The sequence below is a fragment of the Volvox carteri genome (genome assembly GCF_000143455.1).
Source record: "Volvox carteri f. nagariensis unplaced genomic scaffold VOLCAscaffold_19, whole genome shotgun sequence".
In the NCBI taxonomy this organism is placed as follows: domain Eukaryota; kingdom Viridiplantae; phylum Chlorophyta; class Chlorophyceae; order Chlamydomonadales; family Volvocaceae; genus Volvox; species Volvox carteri.
This window is the reverse complement of record NW_003307562.1, coordinates 514,344-531,309: the sequence shown is the minus strand read 5'-3', so window position 1 is coordinate 531,309 and position 16,966 is coordinate 514,344. Positions and strand designations below refer to the sequence as shown.

Genomic DNA, 16,966 nt, shown 5'->3' with positions numbered 1-16,966 from the left:
CATCTGCATCATATTGGACGTCGCAAGTTTTAACCATACATAGTAGCTGTCAATGTATTGCAGCAACTTCTCACTGCGTCCAGCGATCATCTCGTTAGGAGCCACGGCATCGAGGCCAAAAAGCTCTGTGCCATTATTACCACCATGAGGCTGGACGCACTGATGCGTGATGACGTGATTATATGCATGAGACGTGCTATGATACTTGCGTCCGCAGGACACACACGTAATTTCAAATTTCGACAACGCATATAGTCGACCGCGGCAGAGGTAACGTGGATATGTTTTAACTGAAGGGGCCATCTTTATTAGCTATTATTACATCTTCAACAGAAAGCAGGACTTGCGAACAGATGCTGTGTGCATTTGTATGTTCTGAAGGGCCCTACAGCCCTTCATTCTGGGACAAGCGCAGACTTAACGAAACCTTACGTTTGGAGTATTTGTACAGTCATAAGTAATTAAAACAATCCCTGGCATGGCGATATTACAAGGCTTTTGCATGCTAAGTGGCCATTTCAGCCGAACTCCGTCGATATGCTCTGAAGGCCCCTCAGCCCTTCGTTATGAAATGGGCACGAATGAGCACGAAACGACAACTAGATGAAGGGATTCCCGGGTATCGAAGGGAAGCTGGTTCCCAGAGTGTTGGCCGTACTGGTTCATTACTTCGGCTATAAGTCGCCCCAAATGCCTTCTGCACAGATAAAGCTGAACATCTGGAGCTTATACACTATTTATATATAAAATATTTGATATCACCATGAGGCGGCCCGCTGTTGCATTCAACTTAGGTTAATGGGGCATTCGTTCATTCTTGACCAAAGCAAAGGGCTCAGAAAGTCCGCAGACGCAATGCCCCAAACATTTAGAAGAAGAATTAGATAATACAGAAGACAAGGATAGGCATGTATGTTTCCAGACGTCAGGTGTTGCTTACAGCACACCGTACAGCCTTTGCGGGGGGGGGTCAGGGGGGGGTCTGGGGGGGGCNCANCCCCCCCNCGCGACTATACAAAAAGGAATTGTAACCGCAAGAAACACCCAGTTTATTACTCTGGGGTATTAGGCTCAAAACGAAAAAAAAACACTGAGTGACACTACCCATCAATTGTCACACGTGCCGTGCTAGCTACCGGCCTGTACGGATGCAGGGGGGGCCCGCCCTTTTTCCGGCTTCAAGGAAGCCGACACCCAACTTGTCCCGCACTGCTGCTGGTACTGCTATGATCGGGCCGCAGGTGCTTATCGAGCACGTGTTCGGTCGTGACGTGCACAGTGTGGTGCCCAAGCTCAACATTGAGGGGCAGCACTGGGGTGCAGTGGCCCCAGCAAAGAGCCGAATGGTAGGCACTGGGCGTGTAATTTTGCCCGTTACACGTTTTGGTGTTCCCAGCAGGGATCTCAGCGGCAGGCCCTGCGGCCAGGCTAACAATGAGAGCCCTACAGCCAGTCCGAGGGTGGCTCATTGCTTTCGAAACACTGTGTGTGTGGTTGTTACAGTGGGCTCCAGACTCCCGAAGAGTAGAGCCATCGGGCCAGCTGGCCGTGCACTGCAGTAGAGACTAATATACCAAAAGATTATCACCTCAGATAATTAACCTCTCATCGGTAACCGCTCTCGCGAGCATAGCAATTTGCCAGATATAATTCTCAAGAAGGGGTGATGTGCGCCAACGGAATCCCAACCTTTCCGTGGAATTCCTAAAGCTGCGAAACCCTGAATGCGGCCCCAAAAGTCAACAATAACTCGACAAATTGCTTCTTCCGTAAGGGAAGGGCCAGGTAACAGTGCCGGGTTGGTTTTCATGTTTGCAGCCATATAACGTCTCCCATGCTCCATGGCTGACACCGCAGCAAGAGCCACAACATCCCAAACACATTGTTGCACTGATTGTGGGGCTTGGATAAGCCAAAGTTGCTCCCTTGAGACTGGCAATCCTATTGAAAGAGTAAGTTGATCTGCTATTGCCTGTGCCACCGGACAGGCCCAGAAATGATGATAGCGAGGGGATACACCTCCCACTGAACCTATTGGATAACCTCCACAACCACATATCGTTGGGCGCGACATCCTAAGATGGGAATTTCCTAACATAGGCACCCCATCAACCGCGAGACGCCACCAAACCTCTTTTTGTTCATTTTCCCACCGTAAATCCCTACGAATGCGGAGGGGGGTTAAGAACGTTCTTAAGTCGTTCTTAGCCCAGCCAAATTGATAAAATTGAATAATCATTAGAACGTTCTTACACTGTTCTAAGAACGTTCTAAGAACGTTCGTATGACCTCCGTTTATCTTAAAACCGTTCTTTCAAATTCTTTAGCATTCTTCGGGCCCAGCAGTCTTATGCATTCTCTTCCATTCTTTGGGGTGTTCTTATACGTTCTTAGGCCAACTTATTGATTCTTTGTCTAAAGCATACTTAGCTGCTCTTTGGACGGTTTTAACCGTTCTTACCATAGGTTCGCTAAGTATGGCACTCATTCTTAAGTCATATTCTCAGGAAATTCTTTTTGCTGCTTCATTCTTAAGCCTTAAAAATGTGGGATTCTTAAGTTAAGGGGTGGTCATGACGAAAAAGCCATTCAGATACATGTACCGACCTCTGCTTTCTCACCTGTAATTTTACTTGTAAGCACCCTTTTCTGGGGTAGCCGCAGATATCTCAGAAAACCTTAAATTCAAATTCACATTTTTTACTTTCAGTAATACGCTGGACTCGAACCTAAGATTACGAATCTTTTGAACTAAAATGAATCACTAAACCTATGCTTTAAGAGACGACACCTCAAGATGCTGAGAGCTGTCGCAAGACGCATAATTTCTCTATCTATGCTAAAACGTGTGCGTATACTGTGAGCTGCGCCAAATGCCGTACACGAACATATGTGCGTGTACGACAAACAACTCAACACCTGTTCAGCAAGTCAGCTGTCAGCCCTGGCCCCTGTACAAAAACCTGGCGTGCAGCCTGACATGGCCACATACCTGCTGCAGCCCACTGCCCAACACCATCCCTGGCTGCTGCAGCTGCATGAAAAACAAGAGGCGCCCCGAGGCCACTGCCATGTTTGGCTGAATCCAAATGGAAGCATCCTTGCTTGCCATGGAGAGGCTGGCAGACTCATGTGTTTTCTACAAGCCCCCACAAGAAGAGTTTGGGGCTACTGAAACTGTAGCAGTCGCTCACCTGGACGCGGACGACTGGCTTTGCGGAAGCGTGGAATTTAGAGTCCTCGCTGAGGAGGAAGAAGTCCAACCCAGCGACAAGCAGTAGCATACATAGACCCGTACGAAACAATCTGAGACGGTGGCAGCGGAGTCTTGAACTCTGAATACCAAGTAGTCGTGATGCTTAAGTGCCTCACCATAGCACCCCGCCCAGGTAGCTTACCTCTCGGCCTACTTGCCGGAGATTCCCTACTACGTTCTTGCCGTGCTAGGATACTGTCGGTGTATCCTCCGGTGGCAAGGTGGTACAGGGGGGTACCCTCCGGTGGCAAGGTGGTACAGGAGGGTATCCTCCGGTGGCAAGGTGGTACAGGAGGGTATCCTCCGGTGGCAAGGTGGTACAGGAGGGTATCCTCCGGTGGCAAAATGTACAGGAGGGTATCCTCCGGTGGCAGGGTGGTACAGGAGGGTATCATCCGGTGGCAAGGTGGTACAGGAGGGTATCCTCCGGTGGCAGGCTGGTACAGGAGGGTATCCTCCGGTGGCAAGGTGGTACAGGAGGGTACCCTCCGGTGGCAAGGTGGTACAGGAGGGTATCCTCCAGTGGCAGGTTGGTACAGGAGGGTATCCTCCGGTGGCAAGGTGGTACAGGAGGGTATCCTCCGGTGGCAGGGTGGTACAGGAGGGTATCCTCCGGTGGCAGGCTGGTACAGGAGGGTATCCTCCGGTGGCAGGCTGGTACAGGAGGGTATCCTCCGGTGGCAGGCTGGTACAGGAGGGTATCCTCCGGTGGCAGGCTGGTACAGGAGGGTATCCTCCGGTGGCAAGGTGGAACAGGAGGGTACCCTCGGGTGGCAGGTTGGTACAGGAGGGTATCCTCCGGTGGCTAGGTGGTACAGGAGGGTACCCTCCGGTGGCAGGGTGGTACAGGAGGGTATCCTCCGGTGCTACCCCTACGGCCTTTGACACCGAAGGTTCTCCCCAAAGGGGAGGAAGCTTATCCCTTACAGTGTACCTCCCATGTCCCTTGGGTGTCCCTTGGGTGTCCCTTCCACGTGTCCTTTGGTGTCCCTCTGGTGTCTCTTCCATGTCCCTTTGGTGTCTCTGCCCTGTCTTTTGGGTGTCCCTTGGGTGTCGCTTCCGCGTGTCTCTTCCGCGTGTCCCTTTGGTGCCCTTGGGTATCCCTCCCGTGCCCCTTGGGTATCCCTCCCGTGCCCCTTGGGTATCCCTCCCGTGCCCCTTGGGTGTCCCTTGGGTGCCCCTTGGGCGTTCCTTGGGTGTCCCTTTGGTGTCCCTTGCAAGGGACACCCAATTGGGTGTCCCTTCCATGTCCCGTTGGTGTCTCTTCCATGTCCCTTTGGTGTCCCTTCCATGTCCCTTTGGTGTCGCTTCCCTGTCTTTTGGGTGTCCCTTGGGTGTCCCTTGGGTGCCGGAGACCGAATTTACCAAAACCTTCATTGACAGCTGCACCTGGCTAATTATTATTATCCCCTTGGTGGCAGAATGCTCAGTCAGGATGCAGTGGAGGGTCGAGCACATGATACGGATAGGAAGGAGAAGGATAGAAATGTGGACCCAGGAAGAGTCAACACCAACCCACCAAGGATGAGGATGGCAGAGGATGAGGGGATGCAGTCAGCAGGGTGTGGGATGTTTGCAAGCATTGGCTTGAGGATATGGAAAAGGGGTGTAGGATGTATCCAACTGACTGGATGCATGTTCTTGCATCCTGCAGCTGCCAAGACTCCCCAAGAATGCAAGGATGGGCCGCCAATTTGACACCCTCCATCAGTGTACACTGATGTATATGCAGTGCGGCCCACTAGATATTCATGGTGATTGATAGGGGATTTAATTATTGGCTACGTCGGTGTAGCCATCGATGTAGCCATAGATATCTATGAACTCGCTAATCCATCTAACAGGTCTAAACCTGTTCGATCTCGCATTATTAGATCTAAGGTCTAGACCTAGACACATGTTGATGATCATCAACAGCTCTTATAATTCCAGGATGAAAATCATGATTTTCATGAAATTTCATGGTATGTTCACTGTTTCACAATCACTGTGATATATTACCTATCCTGGAACTATAAGAGCTCCATCAGGCATTCATTACAGAATGTTTTCATGGCTGATGCATACTTATATGACATACTTACATAAAACCGCTTAATCCCAGTGTAAGAATGTTTAAGAATGCACACCCGACGCCTCCGTGTTCTTCAGACATTCTTATCGTTCTTAAGCATTCTCCTAAGTTTCTTAACCCCCCTCCGCGTTTGTAGGGAATGAAACCATAAACGATGGAATGTCCGTTGCAAAAGAAGAATAGCTTCATCCAATATCTCAGAAGAACCCGTCGCCTCTTTGATGAAAAGGGTATGGGCCACACGGCGAGCCATCGAAAAAGGTGCAAGTTGCATATTAGTCGCTATTTTAACGGATAAATGTTGGAATCGGATTGGAGGCCCTACACCCCATCTCCAACCAAGCCTCGACACTAGGGTTTGGCTAACCGACTCAATAGGGGGCACCATCGCTTCCCTAGATTCTACACTCAGCGGCAACAAAAGACTAGCCGCCTGTCTCCAATTCGCTGGAATATCATCTAGAAGAGCGCCAATAGCATCCATACATTCCTGCCATTTACGATAGGTGCACAGGGATTTAGCTAGTGGGGTTTGCGGTTGGAGGTATTGATCCACTATTTGATGCCAAGCCTTGCGTATTGCTAGGCCTGCTTGGTCCGTTGTATTCATAACTCCATCCAAGGCCTCGCGCGCGCAAAGAACATCCCCCAACGTATGCAATGCTTTACAGCCCAGGAGGGCTTGATGTCGAAATTCTAGTCCCGGGCGGATGTTATCTAACTGGACATTCAACCTTTTTTCTGGAAGCACAGGGTTTGCCCACAATGGCAAATTAACAAAAACAGTGTTTTAAGCGCCCCACTCGATGCTGGCACAGCTAGCAAGACGGGACTCCGTACCCTTGATGCGGTGTCTTCTGTGTTGGGTGCGCGTTGGGCAACCAGCGTGTCTTATTCAAACCCCAAAGCAGCGCAGCCTGCCAGTCATTTGCATGGTGTATTCATTACTTTGTGTTTGCACTTCAAAAGGCTTTGCGGTGTTGCTTTAGCATTTCATGGCAGCTCTTCCCCCGCCGTGCAGGCCCTTCTGTTCGTGTGTGGTCTAGGCTAGAGCACATCTTAGCTGTGCATTGCGGCACACGTGGTGTTGGTTGCCGTACCATTGGGACGGGTCGTTGGCATCCATGAGCTTGCCGTCGCGCAGCAACTCGTTGATGTCGATCTATGCACTGCCGCTGCGGGCCGGTGCACTTTTAACACTTGGGGTTGTTAACCCATCATGCAGGTGCTGGAGGAGGCAGAGAAGAACCGGGATCAGGAGAAGCATGACCACGATCACAAGCACAGCCACGGCAAGGAGGATGACTGCGAGGTGGGTCTGTGGTGTGTAAACCTTGAGGATCAGGGAATGGGTGATGGGGAATCTGGACGGTGTCAGCAGATACCGCTGTGTGTATGAATGTATGTGTGAATGTATATTGTTACAGGGTGGTTAAGCTTCACCAGCGGCCCCCTATCCCGAGGCATTTCCCTGCTCTCCTCTGCGAGAGGGGCACCCTAATCCATGCACACCATCCAATTTCTGAGTGTATTCGTTGGGTTCAGCATCTCACCACCAGCATCCAACCAAATCTGGCGGATTAACGGCGCCTCATCTTAGTTCCTGGTCAGCTCGCAAGTTGATATTAGCACGTCCTACACCGTCCACAAGATGGGGAGCGAGGTTTAAACCGAAAACAAATTTGTTTTCGTTATTGTGGTACAGCCGATATGGTCGCTGATTGCATCACGAAACCGTTGAGTCATGCAATGTTTAAGCGATTTCGTTTGGCTATGGGAGTGTGATAGTCGAACAGGCTTGCAGACTGCCCGCGTGGGAGTGTTGAGGAAAATGATGTCCGGTCAGTCTGTCGCCTGGTGCTTGCGTGATAGTTGGTTTTTGGATAGAGTGGAGCCACCCTCCATACTCGCTGATCGACTGTCGAACTCGACAATAAATAGGAATGAGTGAGCGTTTATCTTTGGTCTGGTATGCTTGTAGAGTAGTGAGTTGTAGCTGAGCTGAGCCGTTAGTTGCTTTTGTAACGCTCTGGCAATCACTATTGCATCCGATCCACCTAGCCTTTCACAGCTCTACATTTCCATGGAGAGCGCGTCCTGGAAACGACGGTTCAGCCAAAAGAGGGTAAGGAAGGCTACAGACACGTTTCGCGGGTTCCAACAAATTTAAGCACAATTTCATTTCACGAATCCTGCATAAATACAATTAATGGAACATGCTATGATACACGATATCACAAGCTCTCCAATGAATAGCGGCGCTTACAGGCTGTCTGACACAGTTGCCGCTTTGCTCGGAAAGCAGCTCAGAGGAGCGGGACAGACCGAAAGCCGGGATGCATTGCAATGTTTCGGTGGCCTGATGGATACCTGCAAGCAAAGATATGGCGGTGCCTTGGGAGGTAGCCTAGTAGCTGCCTCGCCCGCCGAAGCCCGCTGAGCTGTTTGAATGTTGCTGGTAGGGCTGGGAAAAGCCCAGTTGCTTGTATACTCTTTTTACTAACTAGCAAATCAAACGCTAAACATTAAAAGAAAATGCCGCTTATGCGCCAACCTTTTCCGTATGCCGATTACCGAGGAGACCAGGAAATAAACCTTAAACTCGCTTAGACCCGCTTACTCTCTAAACAGGAGCTTCGAGGCAGTATCTCAACAGGAAGCTGCTACCTGTTGGACACCTTCCATGCCGTCATGTTTTCGACGGAAATGCCATTGTCCCTGACTCATACGTATGGGCCACGCGTAATTCTGTAAACTGGCTTGGAGAAACCTCATCTTAAGCTTTGTGCTCTTCACTGCCTTGCGAAGCTAAATGTTTTGCTGGGTAGCGCATGCGGTGTTTAATTTAGATGCATCATTGAAGACCGAGCGTGCACTAATATATCTTTTAAAACGTTTCAATGCCAGGAATCCACAGAGTCGTCGTAACCCTAAAATCGGAAAGCTCCAAATCTGTACGGCTACCGCGAACTTGTTGTTGGTACGATTTAAGGTTACACCGGCACTAAGTTCTACTGTTTAGCAATAACATGGAATGTGCTGGACAAATACTGGTCTCATGTATAACTGCAGCTGCGAACCCACCGGACCTAGCATCTAAAGCAATAGTTTAATTTTAACAACCACACAAAGTTTATTTGTCGATCTCTAAAAAATAAAGGATGATGCTCAACCTGCTTCTCATACTATCTCTCGCTGGTGCTATGGAAGGTAAGTAGTATGGCAGGGCGGCGGGCAGCAGTGTTACGGAAGCTGAGCATGATCCTCGTCGGTGAATGTTTTGGGTGGGGCATTGTATTATTATAATGGTGAAAACTCCTGCAAGCTGACAACGGGATGCGGGGTCTCATTACTTAGCGGGCAGCAGCAGCATGCGTGCTCCCTGCTAGCAACTGACTATTTTTTGGCACAGGAGCGCAAATCAAAAAGCTATATGTAATGAGCTGTAACTGTCATTTCTTCCATGTGCGCCTGCATGCTGGTGTTCCTTCTGTAGCTGCGAATACGCAAATGCCGACGAGTTGGAGGGATCGACGAAGCAAACGAAAGCGCCCAGCATGGCAAATGAACAGTTTGATGTAGTTTGACGTGCGTTATTTAAAAGAACCCTGAGTTTTCCGGTGGTGCACATGCATGCTGTTGTATGTGCATGTATTAAGACTTACGCAGCTCCTAATCCCTCCTACGCTGATTCAGCTTAATCCCACAGAGTTTCCATGGCGGGGATCAGCGCCGGATTTAAAGCTAATACCGTCCCTTAATCCGCACTGGAAACAGGCCCTAATACATACGCGCGCATATCAATATGACGGTGCCCTTGCGCACGGATATGCTGAAGTAATCAATGCTTCCCCTGCGCTTTCGTTCATCTCAATATTGGCCGTGCCGCGTGCGCGCTTGCATGCAGTGGTGCATGCGGTGGGAGCTCGGAGACTCATCGCAGAGAATGTCGTCAGAACGCGGATCGTTGGGGACCTTCTTTATCTTACCTTGGATAACATTCAGCAGTGGCTAATCCGTGATAGCGAAGGAGCACTGATACCGCTCAGTGGCGGTTACATACCACCCGGAAGGGACTCAAGGGGTATCCCCGTTTCACCTGGTGCTGTGGTGGAGCTGGTGAGTGTATTGTAACGTGTGCGCGTCGATTCCCTTAGAAGTGCATCGCCACTGGCCGAAGTGTGATGAGGGGAGCGAAATGTAGTAGGTACTACAGCGAGCGCCAAACCAGTAGTGTCAAAGGTGCTGTACACAGCAGGAAAGGAAAGAGAGCTGGCGATGGCAGCACGCGGGTTTATGTACTTTGTTAGAATGAACGTCAATCATTTGGATGTGTTGCATCTATGTATTGTTATACATCACATGTGCGTCACATTACCCTTGGAATCGCTCGCTCGCTATTCATCCTTGCGTGCGTGTGCATGTTTACAGCCGTTGTGGGGGTACACAAACAGACGTCGGTCAGAGAGCTGCTGCTAGCTATTCATGATGCAGGTATGATGTGAAGACCCTGCGTTCTGATACAGGAACGGCAGGCGAACCAACATTATTCCAGCAGCAGGACCAATAATGGGCAAGTTGTTTGGATTATTGCTGGACCATTGCATTGCATTGCATTTATGCTTGCCAACCTACGTACTGGTCAGCAGCAGGGGCCTCCTTTCAAAGGAGGCTAGTTGCCGGCAAGTTGCCGGCGAGCATGGCAACAGCAGCGGTAGTTTTGCGTGAGTGTAACAGGAGTTCAACATGCTACCTGCTGCTTCTGCTTCTGCTTCTGCTTCTGTTTCTGCTTCTGCTGCTTCTGCTGCTTCTGCTTCTGCTTCTGCTTCTGCTTCTGCTGCTTCTGCTGCTGCTGCTGCAAACAATAGCGCAGCAGCAAAGGTCTTCCTTCATTCCGTTCACCCTGGCCTTCACCAATTTGGAGCCAACGATTATCCTGGACCGCCTTTTGGGGAACAAAAAAGTTCCGCATGTAAAAGAAAAAGAAAACTTCAGGCCGTACTTTTGCAATCACCAGTTTCAAAATACCAATAACCTGTTACGTGCCCCAATTACTTTTCATCCCGCCCTTGTTCACAGGGTTGGGTCATGCAATCCATGCATGCCAGCTCTGTCTGTGCTGCACTGCGGTCTCATCACATACCACAGTCTCATCACCTACAATGCTTGCATCCCGGCTGCCAGTGTTTGAAGTCTACACGTGCATGTGCCCGTGGACATAGTAGTTGGTGACATGCACTAGCCAACGGCGCATGCTGAACGAGTAGTTCCCACGTGGGTGCATCCAGAGCACATGCTTACTTATGTGTGAATCGGTGAATGCACGTATGTACAGGACTGTCTTTTTAATGGGGCGACGGGCGAATGCACACCCGACAATTCGACTACCCTGACCACCATCACCCTCGCCCCAGCAGCCCTGCTAAGCGCTGATGAACCCATCTACCAGCGCCTCCTGGTCATGGTTCTCGACTACCCGGCTTGCGGCTTCCCTGCTACCACCACAGTGGAAGAAATCCGGACCCTCTACCTGGGCCCAAATGGGGATGGCAAGGGGGGCCTTGCTGAAAAGTACACACAGTGCTCCTATGGGAGGTTCAACCTCAACATAACTGCCTTCCGGGCTGTGCGTGTGACACACCTGTGTTCGACACCTATCACGACTACCTGTGCCAGCTGGGCAATCTCGGCTCTGGCGGATGCAGCCACCAAGCCCCTCATCGGCCCTGCAGCCTTCTCATCCTTCAGCCACTACACCTACATACTGCCACCGGGGCTTCAACCAGTGTGCCCCTGGTCAGGGCTGGCAATATTGCCGGGCCGACAGACCTTCCTGCAGACATCAGCCAATGGAGTGTACAGATGGGCAACAATAATGCAGGAGGCCCTACACAACTATGGTATGTGTGATGGGTGACTGCCTGAGTGTATTGATATCTATCGATGATTGATGCTGGACCAAACAGTAATGCCCAAACATGCAACTTACAGCAACTTGGGTGTTAAGTTAACGCCTGAAGAGCGGGGGCTGCTGGAGTCCCGTTCAAATGTTTCCGCCTCATTCAGCAATTTTGGCTGTCTTTTGTGATAATTTAATCATAGGTTCATGTCGTGAGCCTTTCAAGCTTTTTAAGACTATCTCGTAGCTCCGCCAAGGGACGAAATGGCATGTTTCGAGGTGTGGTCGTCGGTAATGCGCAAATACCGTAACCGTAATTCCGTAACCGTAACCGTAACCGTAACCGTAATTCCCAGCCCTAGCGATAACGCTTGTTTTCTTCTAAAACCTACTTGCAAGCCATTTGAACTTTGAAGGTGCTAAAATCAAACTTGTAGGGCTTTGGTAGCAGCGGTTCGCTAAGTAGTACCTTGATCTTTAGCATGGCAGGCAACCCATAAGCGATATACATGCATGCCGTTGCTGCGGCACGAAGGTCTGTAAAATTTAAATCCTATGTAATTCGCACTTTGGTATATTAGAAAGGGGACGGTCCCTCTCTCTTCGAATGATAGAATCGGTAAACAAGTCTAATAGCTATTTACGATTCGGCTTCCAACCTGTATCATCCTAGTTCTCTACTGTGGCGCCAGCTAGTACTCTATGTGCTGCTCGTTACATGTGCACAGGTCTCTGGCACTCTTGGCAGAACGGTATTGAGTACGGCGACTACTCGACAGCCATGGGCCGCGGTGATGCCTGCCCCAACGCTGCGGAGATCTCCCGCATGGGCTGGGCCACACCTGCGGTCGGAGGTGACCAGCTGAACAGCAGTGTCTTGCCTCCAGGCACAGCTCGGACCTTTACACTGCCTGCCACCTACCTGACTGGCAACAACAACTACCTGCGGGTGACTCCGGATTGGCTGAGTATGTACAACGACTCAAAGTCAGCTCTGAACCTGTACATGGCTGTCCGAGTAGCCAGGGAAGGCGATGCTGGCCTAGGACAATCATACGCTTCCAAGGTTAACATTCATGAAGTAAATGCCACGATGGTGAGCGGTGCCTCCAAATACCTATCACGAAATGTTGGATGCGATATCTTGGTTTTGCCAATTGGGCATCGAAAGCAAGCAGAGATATTTTGCTACTGCAATGCAAACTATTTAAGCGTTTTTTACTGTTGCTGCATGCAGGATAATGACTACCCCGCTCCTCGCTTTGTAAACAGCGACCGCAAAATCCAGTTCATCAACGCCGTCAGCCCCATGTCCCAGCTGAACCTGGATGTCTACAACCTAGTCGTGTATGGAGGATCATGGGTCGATACGGACACCTTGAGGGTGCACCTCTGCCGATTTAAGAACTCGCCTTTTGAGTGCCCTTCCCTCAGCGACCTGGAAGCCCAGCCACCTCCACCCCTTTCCCCGCGGCCCCCGAGCCCGCGACCTCCTAGACCTCCACTGCCAAGGCCACCGTCACCTCCTTCCCCCCAGCCACCTGTGCCACCACCACCTCCTTCCCCCCAGCCACCTGTGCCACCACCACCTCCTTCCCCCCAGCCACCTGTGCCACCACCACCTCCTTCTCCCCAGCCACCTGTGCCACCACCACCACCTTCCCCCCAGCCCCCCGCGCCACCACCACCTCTTAGACCTCCACCGCCAAGGCCGCCGCCACCTACGACCCCGCCACCAAGACAGCTGCCTCCCAGCCCGCAGCCGCCTTGCTCACCACCCCCACCACCCCCCAGGCCCCCACCCCCCAGGCCCCCACCCCCCAGCCCGCCACCACTGAGGCCACCGCCCCCATCTCCTGCACGAATAGGTAAGTTTGCCTTCCTTGCTTTGCTTGTTGGCTCATGCGAGCTCCGCACTCGTTTCTGGCCACCAGCAGACCATTATCTATCCAGGCTTGATACTCTGATTTCGTGTAAGTATAGGAAGGTTAGGTGTGCAGGGTAATGTGGGAATCCAGCTAGTGCGGTAGTAGACCTAGGTGTGCAGCTCACATACCTGCAGGAATGAACAGGAATACCACTGAACCCCACAACATCTGCAAGCCTTCTGCCCTCGCATATTTCGTTGATCGCTTCAGGTCTCATCCTTTCCTTCTTCCATGCATGACCCACACACACGCACAGCATGTGTGTGTGTGTGGTGTGTGGCTAGTGACAGCTAGCTGGCTTCCTTAATTTTATTGATTCACGTTGCATGCATGCATGCTCAGGTCCGACATACAAAATATACAGTACAGTTTTTATCGTGGCTCATTGTGGCTGTGAGGGTTTTGGGAATGGCCTTTCCGGCGATTCTGATGTATGCATACATCGATGCCATTGAGCAAAGGCTTGATTCATATGCCAGCTCCGAGTAGGTGTATGTTTCACATTGCCCACATGCACATGTACACATGATTATGCTTATGAGCAACTTAAACGAAACAGAAGCATTGTAATAAAGGGTATGGCTGGTTAAGCTATAGCTTAAATACATAGCATTGTTGGTAAATACATACGTACGCCTCTATCTCACTTGCCCATATGCATACTTCATCCCTTGCAGCCTGCAGCAGGTTCTCAGGCTATTCACTCATGGTCGACAGAGACCACGTAGGGGATGATATTTGGTGCAGCGTAATTAGCCAGCAGGGTGTCGCGACGGCCTGTTCCACCAACGGCGACTGCAAAGCGTTCAACTCATATGTAGTCAACAATGCTACCTGGGGCTGTATTAAGCGCATAGCTGGGCCTGTACGACCATGGGCAGGAATCTGCTATTACCGAGGTATGTAATGGATCTGCAGTACCGCCCAGAAAGCGGCCGGCCCATATGTTTTGGGGTATCCTGTTTTTTCCAAAAAGATACTGGTTAGTGCCGACCACTGTCCAGTCACCGCTCCTGCGACCAATCCTCACTCATTCCCACAGGCCTTCGTTCCCGCTGCGGGTGGTCACTCAGCCACAGCGCAATAACATGCTGCTGTCCTAAGGCGCAACCACATTGTGGTGGTATCGAAAGATACCGATTGAGACAGGCTTGATTAAGTAGTCGCAGCAAAATCCAGTTGGGCCTCGTGCCAATAAACTAGCTATTAACCCCCCCAGTGCGACTGGGCAGCGTGATCTTCTGATGACCGTAACCCAAACATGAATTACTTCCTAATCGGATGACCAGATGAACCAGGGACGCAGGTCCCAGCTTTACTCAGATAAAGTCCCCGCCCATATAGCAAAAATGGAATCCAGCATTTGGAAATAGGTACCAAACCCCAAAGAATAGCAGGTATGGATTTCCGGATCCATGGACGCACTGCTGTCTGGTGATGTGATAGTATGCACGAGACTGGCACTGATCATTGCGTCCACAGGACGCCCACGCAAATTCGAATTTGGTGAGCGGCCGTCGCAGAGGTAACGGGAATATGTTTTAGCTGGAGGGGCCATAGTTATTAGCTGTTATTATACCGTCACAGCCAGCCAGGCTTGCAAACAGATGCTGTGCGCGTTTGTACTTGTTTTGCCGAACGTAGCTCCAAAAACACTATGCATGATCATGCTAAGTCATGTTCTCACTAAAACCAATTCTGGCATGACGATATCAGAAGGCTTCTATAAAGGAATCCGTGAATTACGACCACTTCAGCCAAACTACTTCTGAAGGACCCTCAGCCCTTCATTGTGGGATGAGCTCGGAATTCATGATAACTCACGTTGGAACAATGCATACAGTCATAAGTAATTAAAACAATCCCTGGCATGGCGATATTACAAGGCTTTTGCATGCTAAGTGGCCATTTCAGCCGAACTCCGTCGATATGCTCTGAAGGCCCCTCAGCCCTTCGTTATCAAATGAGCACGAATGAGCACGAAACGACCACTAGATGAAGGGATTCCCGGGAAACGAAGGGAAGCTGGTTCCCAGAGTGGGAGCAGCAATGCGGCATTTATTATCGATGGCTAATTACTCTTTCCGTCGCGCTCTCTGCGACTTGCACTTCCCCCACACCGGTAAGGCCCCGCCGTACCACGGCCGAGTACACTCTCGGTATACATACACTGAAAGCCTTCAGTTAGCCACCCGCCAGTATTTTTTCCGCGTAGGTATCCATATACCCGCGGTCGCCCATATCCGTGTTGACAAGTAAGATCCCGAATTCGTCCACTGGCACGTGGTTGCGATGCTCCACACGCCAGCCAGCCCTCAGCAGGCACCTTCCCAGGTGCAATTACGCGCACGTCTCGTGTGTTGTAATTAATCGTGGCACAGAGCGGCAAACCAGCCAGGGGCGGAATCGGATTTCACTGAACTATACGAGCTGCCTTTCCTAAGCTGCATTTGGTGCCCCGACCCGGATCAGAATCTGCGACTTTGCACTTGCAGTACTACCCTCCCTTAAGGAATGGTTTTTCCGATAATTGACAAAAAAACGTTATTATCCAGGCGTTTTTCTCTGATAAATCCTGTCGGTCCAGCCATGAGCAGTGCTCCTGCATGCTCCTGATCCTGTTGTTGGCATTTTAAAAAGTAGTACAGTGACCCTCTCAACGCATGTACAATTATTATCCGCCGCTGCCGTGTGCGCAATGAATACCGCCCCACGTGCAGCGTGCCCTCCAATCGCGGGCTACACTGTTGCCATTGATATGGATCATCCGGGTGATGACCTTGCATGTGAGGGGCTTATTACCACCGAGACAGCAGCCAGTCGGTGCACCACCGATAGCAGGTGCAAGGCCTTTAACACGTACGTGGATTCCAGCTCAGGGAACCTGGCCGGCTGCTTGAAGTATGCTTCCGCACCGACGTCTCCGGCATCGGGTGCTTGCATTTACACCAAGGTCACGACGAGTAAGTAAGCACGTCTGTAGCTTGTTTTAGGGCCTGTTTATATTGCACTGGTATAATGGATAGGGACCCTTGCATGCTTTCCTGTCCGTCAGCAAGTTCGTTATGGTCTATACTGTATGTGCATGTGCGTGCAGCTGCTGGCTGCTGCTGATGTTAATTGTTGCTGGTGCATGCGTCTGCAGTGCCTGTGCTGACTGCGTGCTAAATCTTAACGCAGATTGCGCCATCATCCCCGGCTACACCCTTTCGCCTGGTGCTGACCACTATGGCGATGACATCAACTGTCAAATAACCACCGCTAATGGGGGAGCCAGCATTTGCTCGGGCAGATCAGACTGCAAAGCATTCAATTCCTACACCGTCCAGGATGGAACGCAGTGGAGCTGCGCCAAACGTGTAGCCAGTCCGCTGGCCAACGCAAATGGTATTTGTTTCTACACCAAGATCAATAATTGTAAGCCATTGAACACCCATAAACATCTGTATATGCGCTCCATATGTATGACCTGCCTATCTATCTATCTATCTATCTATCTATCTATCTATCTATCTATCTATCTATCTATCTATCTATCTATCTATCTATCTATCTATCTATCTATCTATCTATCTATCTATCTATCGATCTATCGATCTATCGATCTATCGATCTATCGATCTATCTACCTATCTATCTACCTATCGATCTATCTACCTATCGATCTATCTACCTATCTATCTACCTATCTATCTATCTACCTATCTATCTACCTATCTATCTATCTACCTATCTACCTATCTATCTATCTATCTACATATCTATCTATCTACATATCTATCTATCTACATATCTACCTATCTACCTAA

General features: G+C 50.3%; 6 protein-coding genes across 6 annotated transcripts in view; 3 read left to right on the top strand and 3 right to left on the bottom strand.

Moving 5' to 3' along the window:
• The window catches only part of VOLCADRAFT_104761 (uncharacterized protein), a gene marked incomplete at both ends in the record, with an annotated part of 2,158 nt that extends 1,855 nt beyond the window's left edge, over positions 1 to 303 (bottom strand). Inside the window, one exon of the mRNA XM_002950471.1 lies at positions 75 to 303. Coding sequence (XP_002950517.1) covers positions 75 to 303 — 229 coding nt within the window. The remainder of the gene's footprint in view (positions 1 to 74) is intronic.
• Positions 304 to 1,226: 923 nt separating this feature from the next.
• On the top strand, positions 1,227 to 1,562 carry VOLCADRAFT_90978 (uncharacterized protein; the record flags this gene model as incomplete). The annotated part of the gene is made up of 1 exon (XM_002950578.1): positions 1,227 to 1,562. The coding sequence occupies one exon, from the start codon at positions 1,227 to 1,229 to the stop codon at positions 1,560 to 1,562; it is 336 nt and encodes a 111-aa protein (XP_002950624.1).
• A 2,059-nt stretch (positions 1,563 to 3,621) lies between these two features.
• Positions 3,622 to 4,038, bottom strand: VOLCADRAFT_45322 (uncharacterized protein; the record flags this gene model as incomplete). The annotated part of the gene is made up of 1 exon (XM_002950470.1): positions 3,622 to 4,038. A coding segment is annotated over one exon (417 nt), but the record flags the coding sequence as incomplete, so codon positions are not given.
• A 134-nt stretch (positions 4,039 to 4,172) lies between these two features.
• Positions 4,173 to 4,526, bottom strand: VOLCADRAFT_60528 (uncharacterized protein; the record flags this gene model as incomplete). The annotated part of the gene is made up of 1 exon (XM_002950469.1): positions 4,173 to 4,526. One exon carries the CDS (start codon positions 4,524 to 4,526, stop codon positions 4,173 to 4,175), a length of 354 nt encoding a protein of 117 aa, XP_002950515.1.
• Positions 4,527 to 10,776: 6,250 nt separating this feature from the next.
• On the top strand, positions 10,777 to 13,234 carry vmp23 (metalloproteinase, extracellular matrix glycoprotein VMP23; the record flags this gene model as incomplete). Its single annotated transcript, XM_002950577.1, has 4 exons — positions 10,777 to 11,230; positions 11,958 to 12,325; positions 12,467 to 12,747; positions 12,925 to 13,234. Coding segments are annotated over 4 exons (1,413 nt in total), but the record flags the coding sequence as incomplete, so codon positions are not given.
• Positions 13,235 to 15,224: 1,990 nt separating this feature from the next.
• VOLCADRAFT_104760 (uncharacterized protein) lies at positions 15,225 to 16,966 on the top strand (the record flags this gene model as incomplete). The annotated part of the gene is made up of 3 exons (XM_002950576.1): positions 15,225 to 15,279; positions 15,878 to 16,120; positions 16,338 to 16,966. 3 exons carry the CDS (start codon positions 15,225 to 15,227, stop codon positions 16,964 to 16,966), a joined length of 927 nt encoding a protein of 308 aa, XP_002950622.1.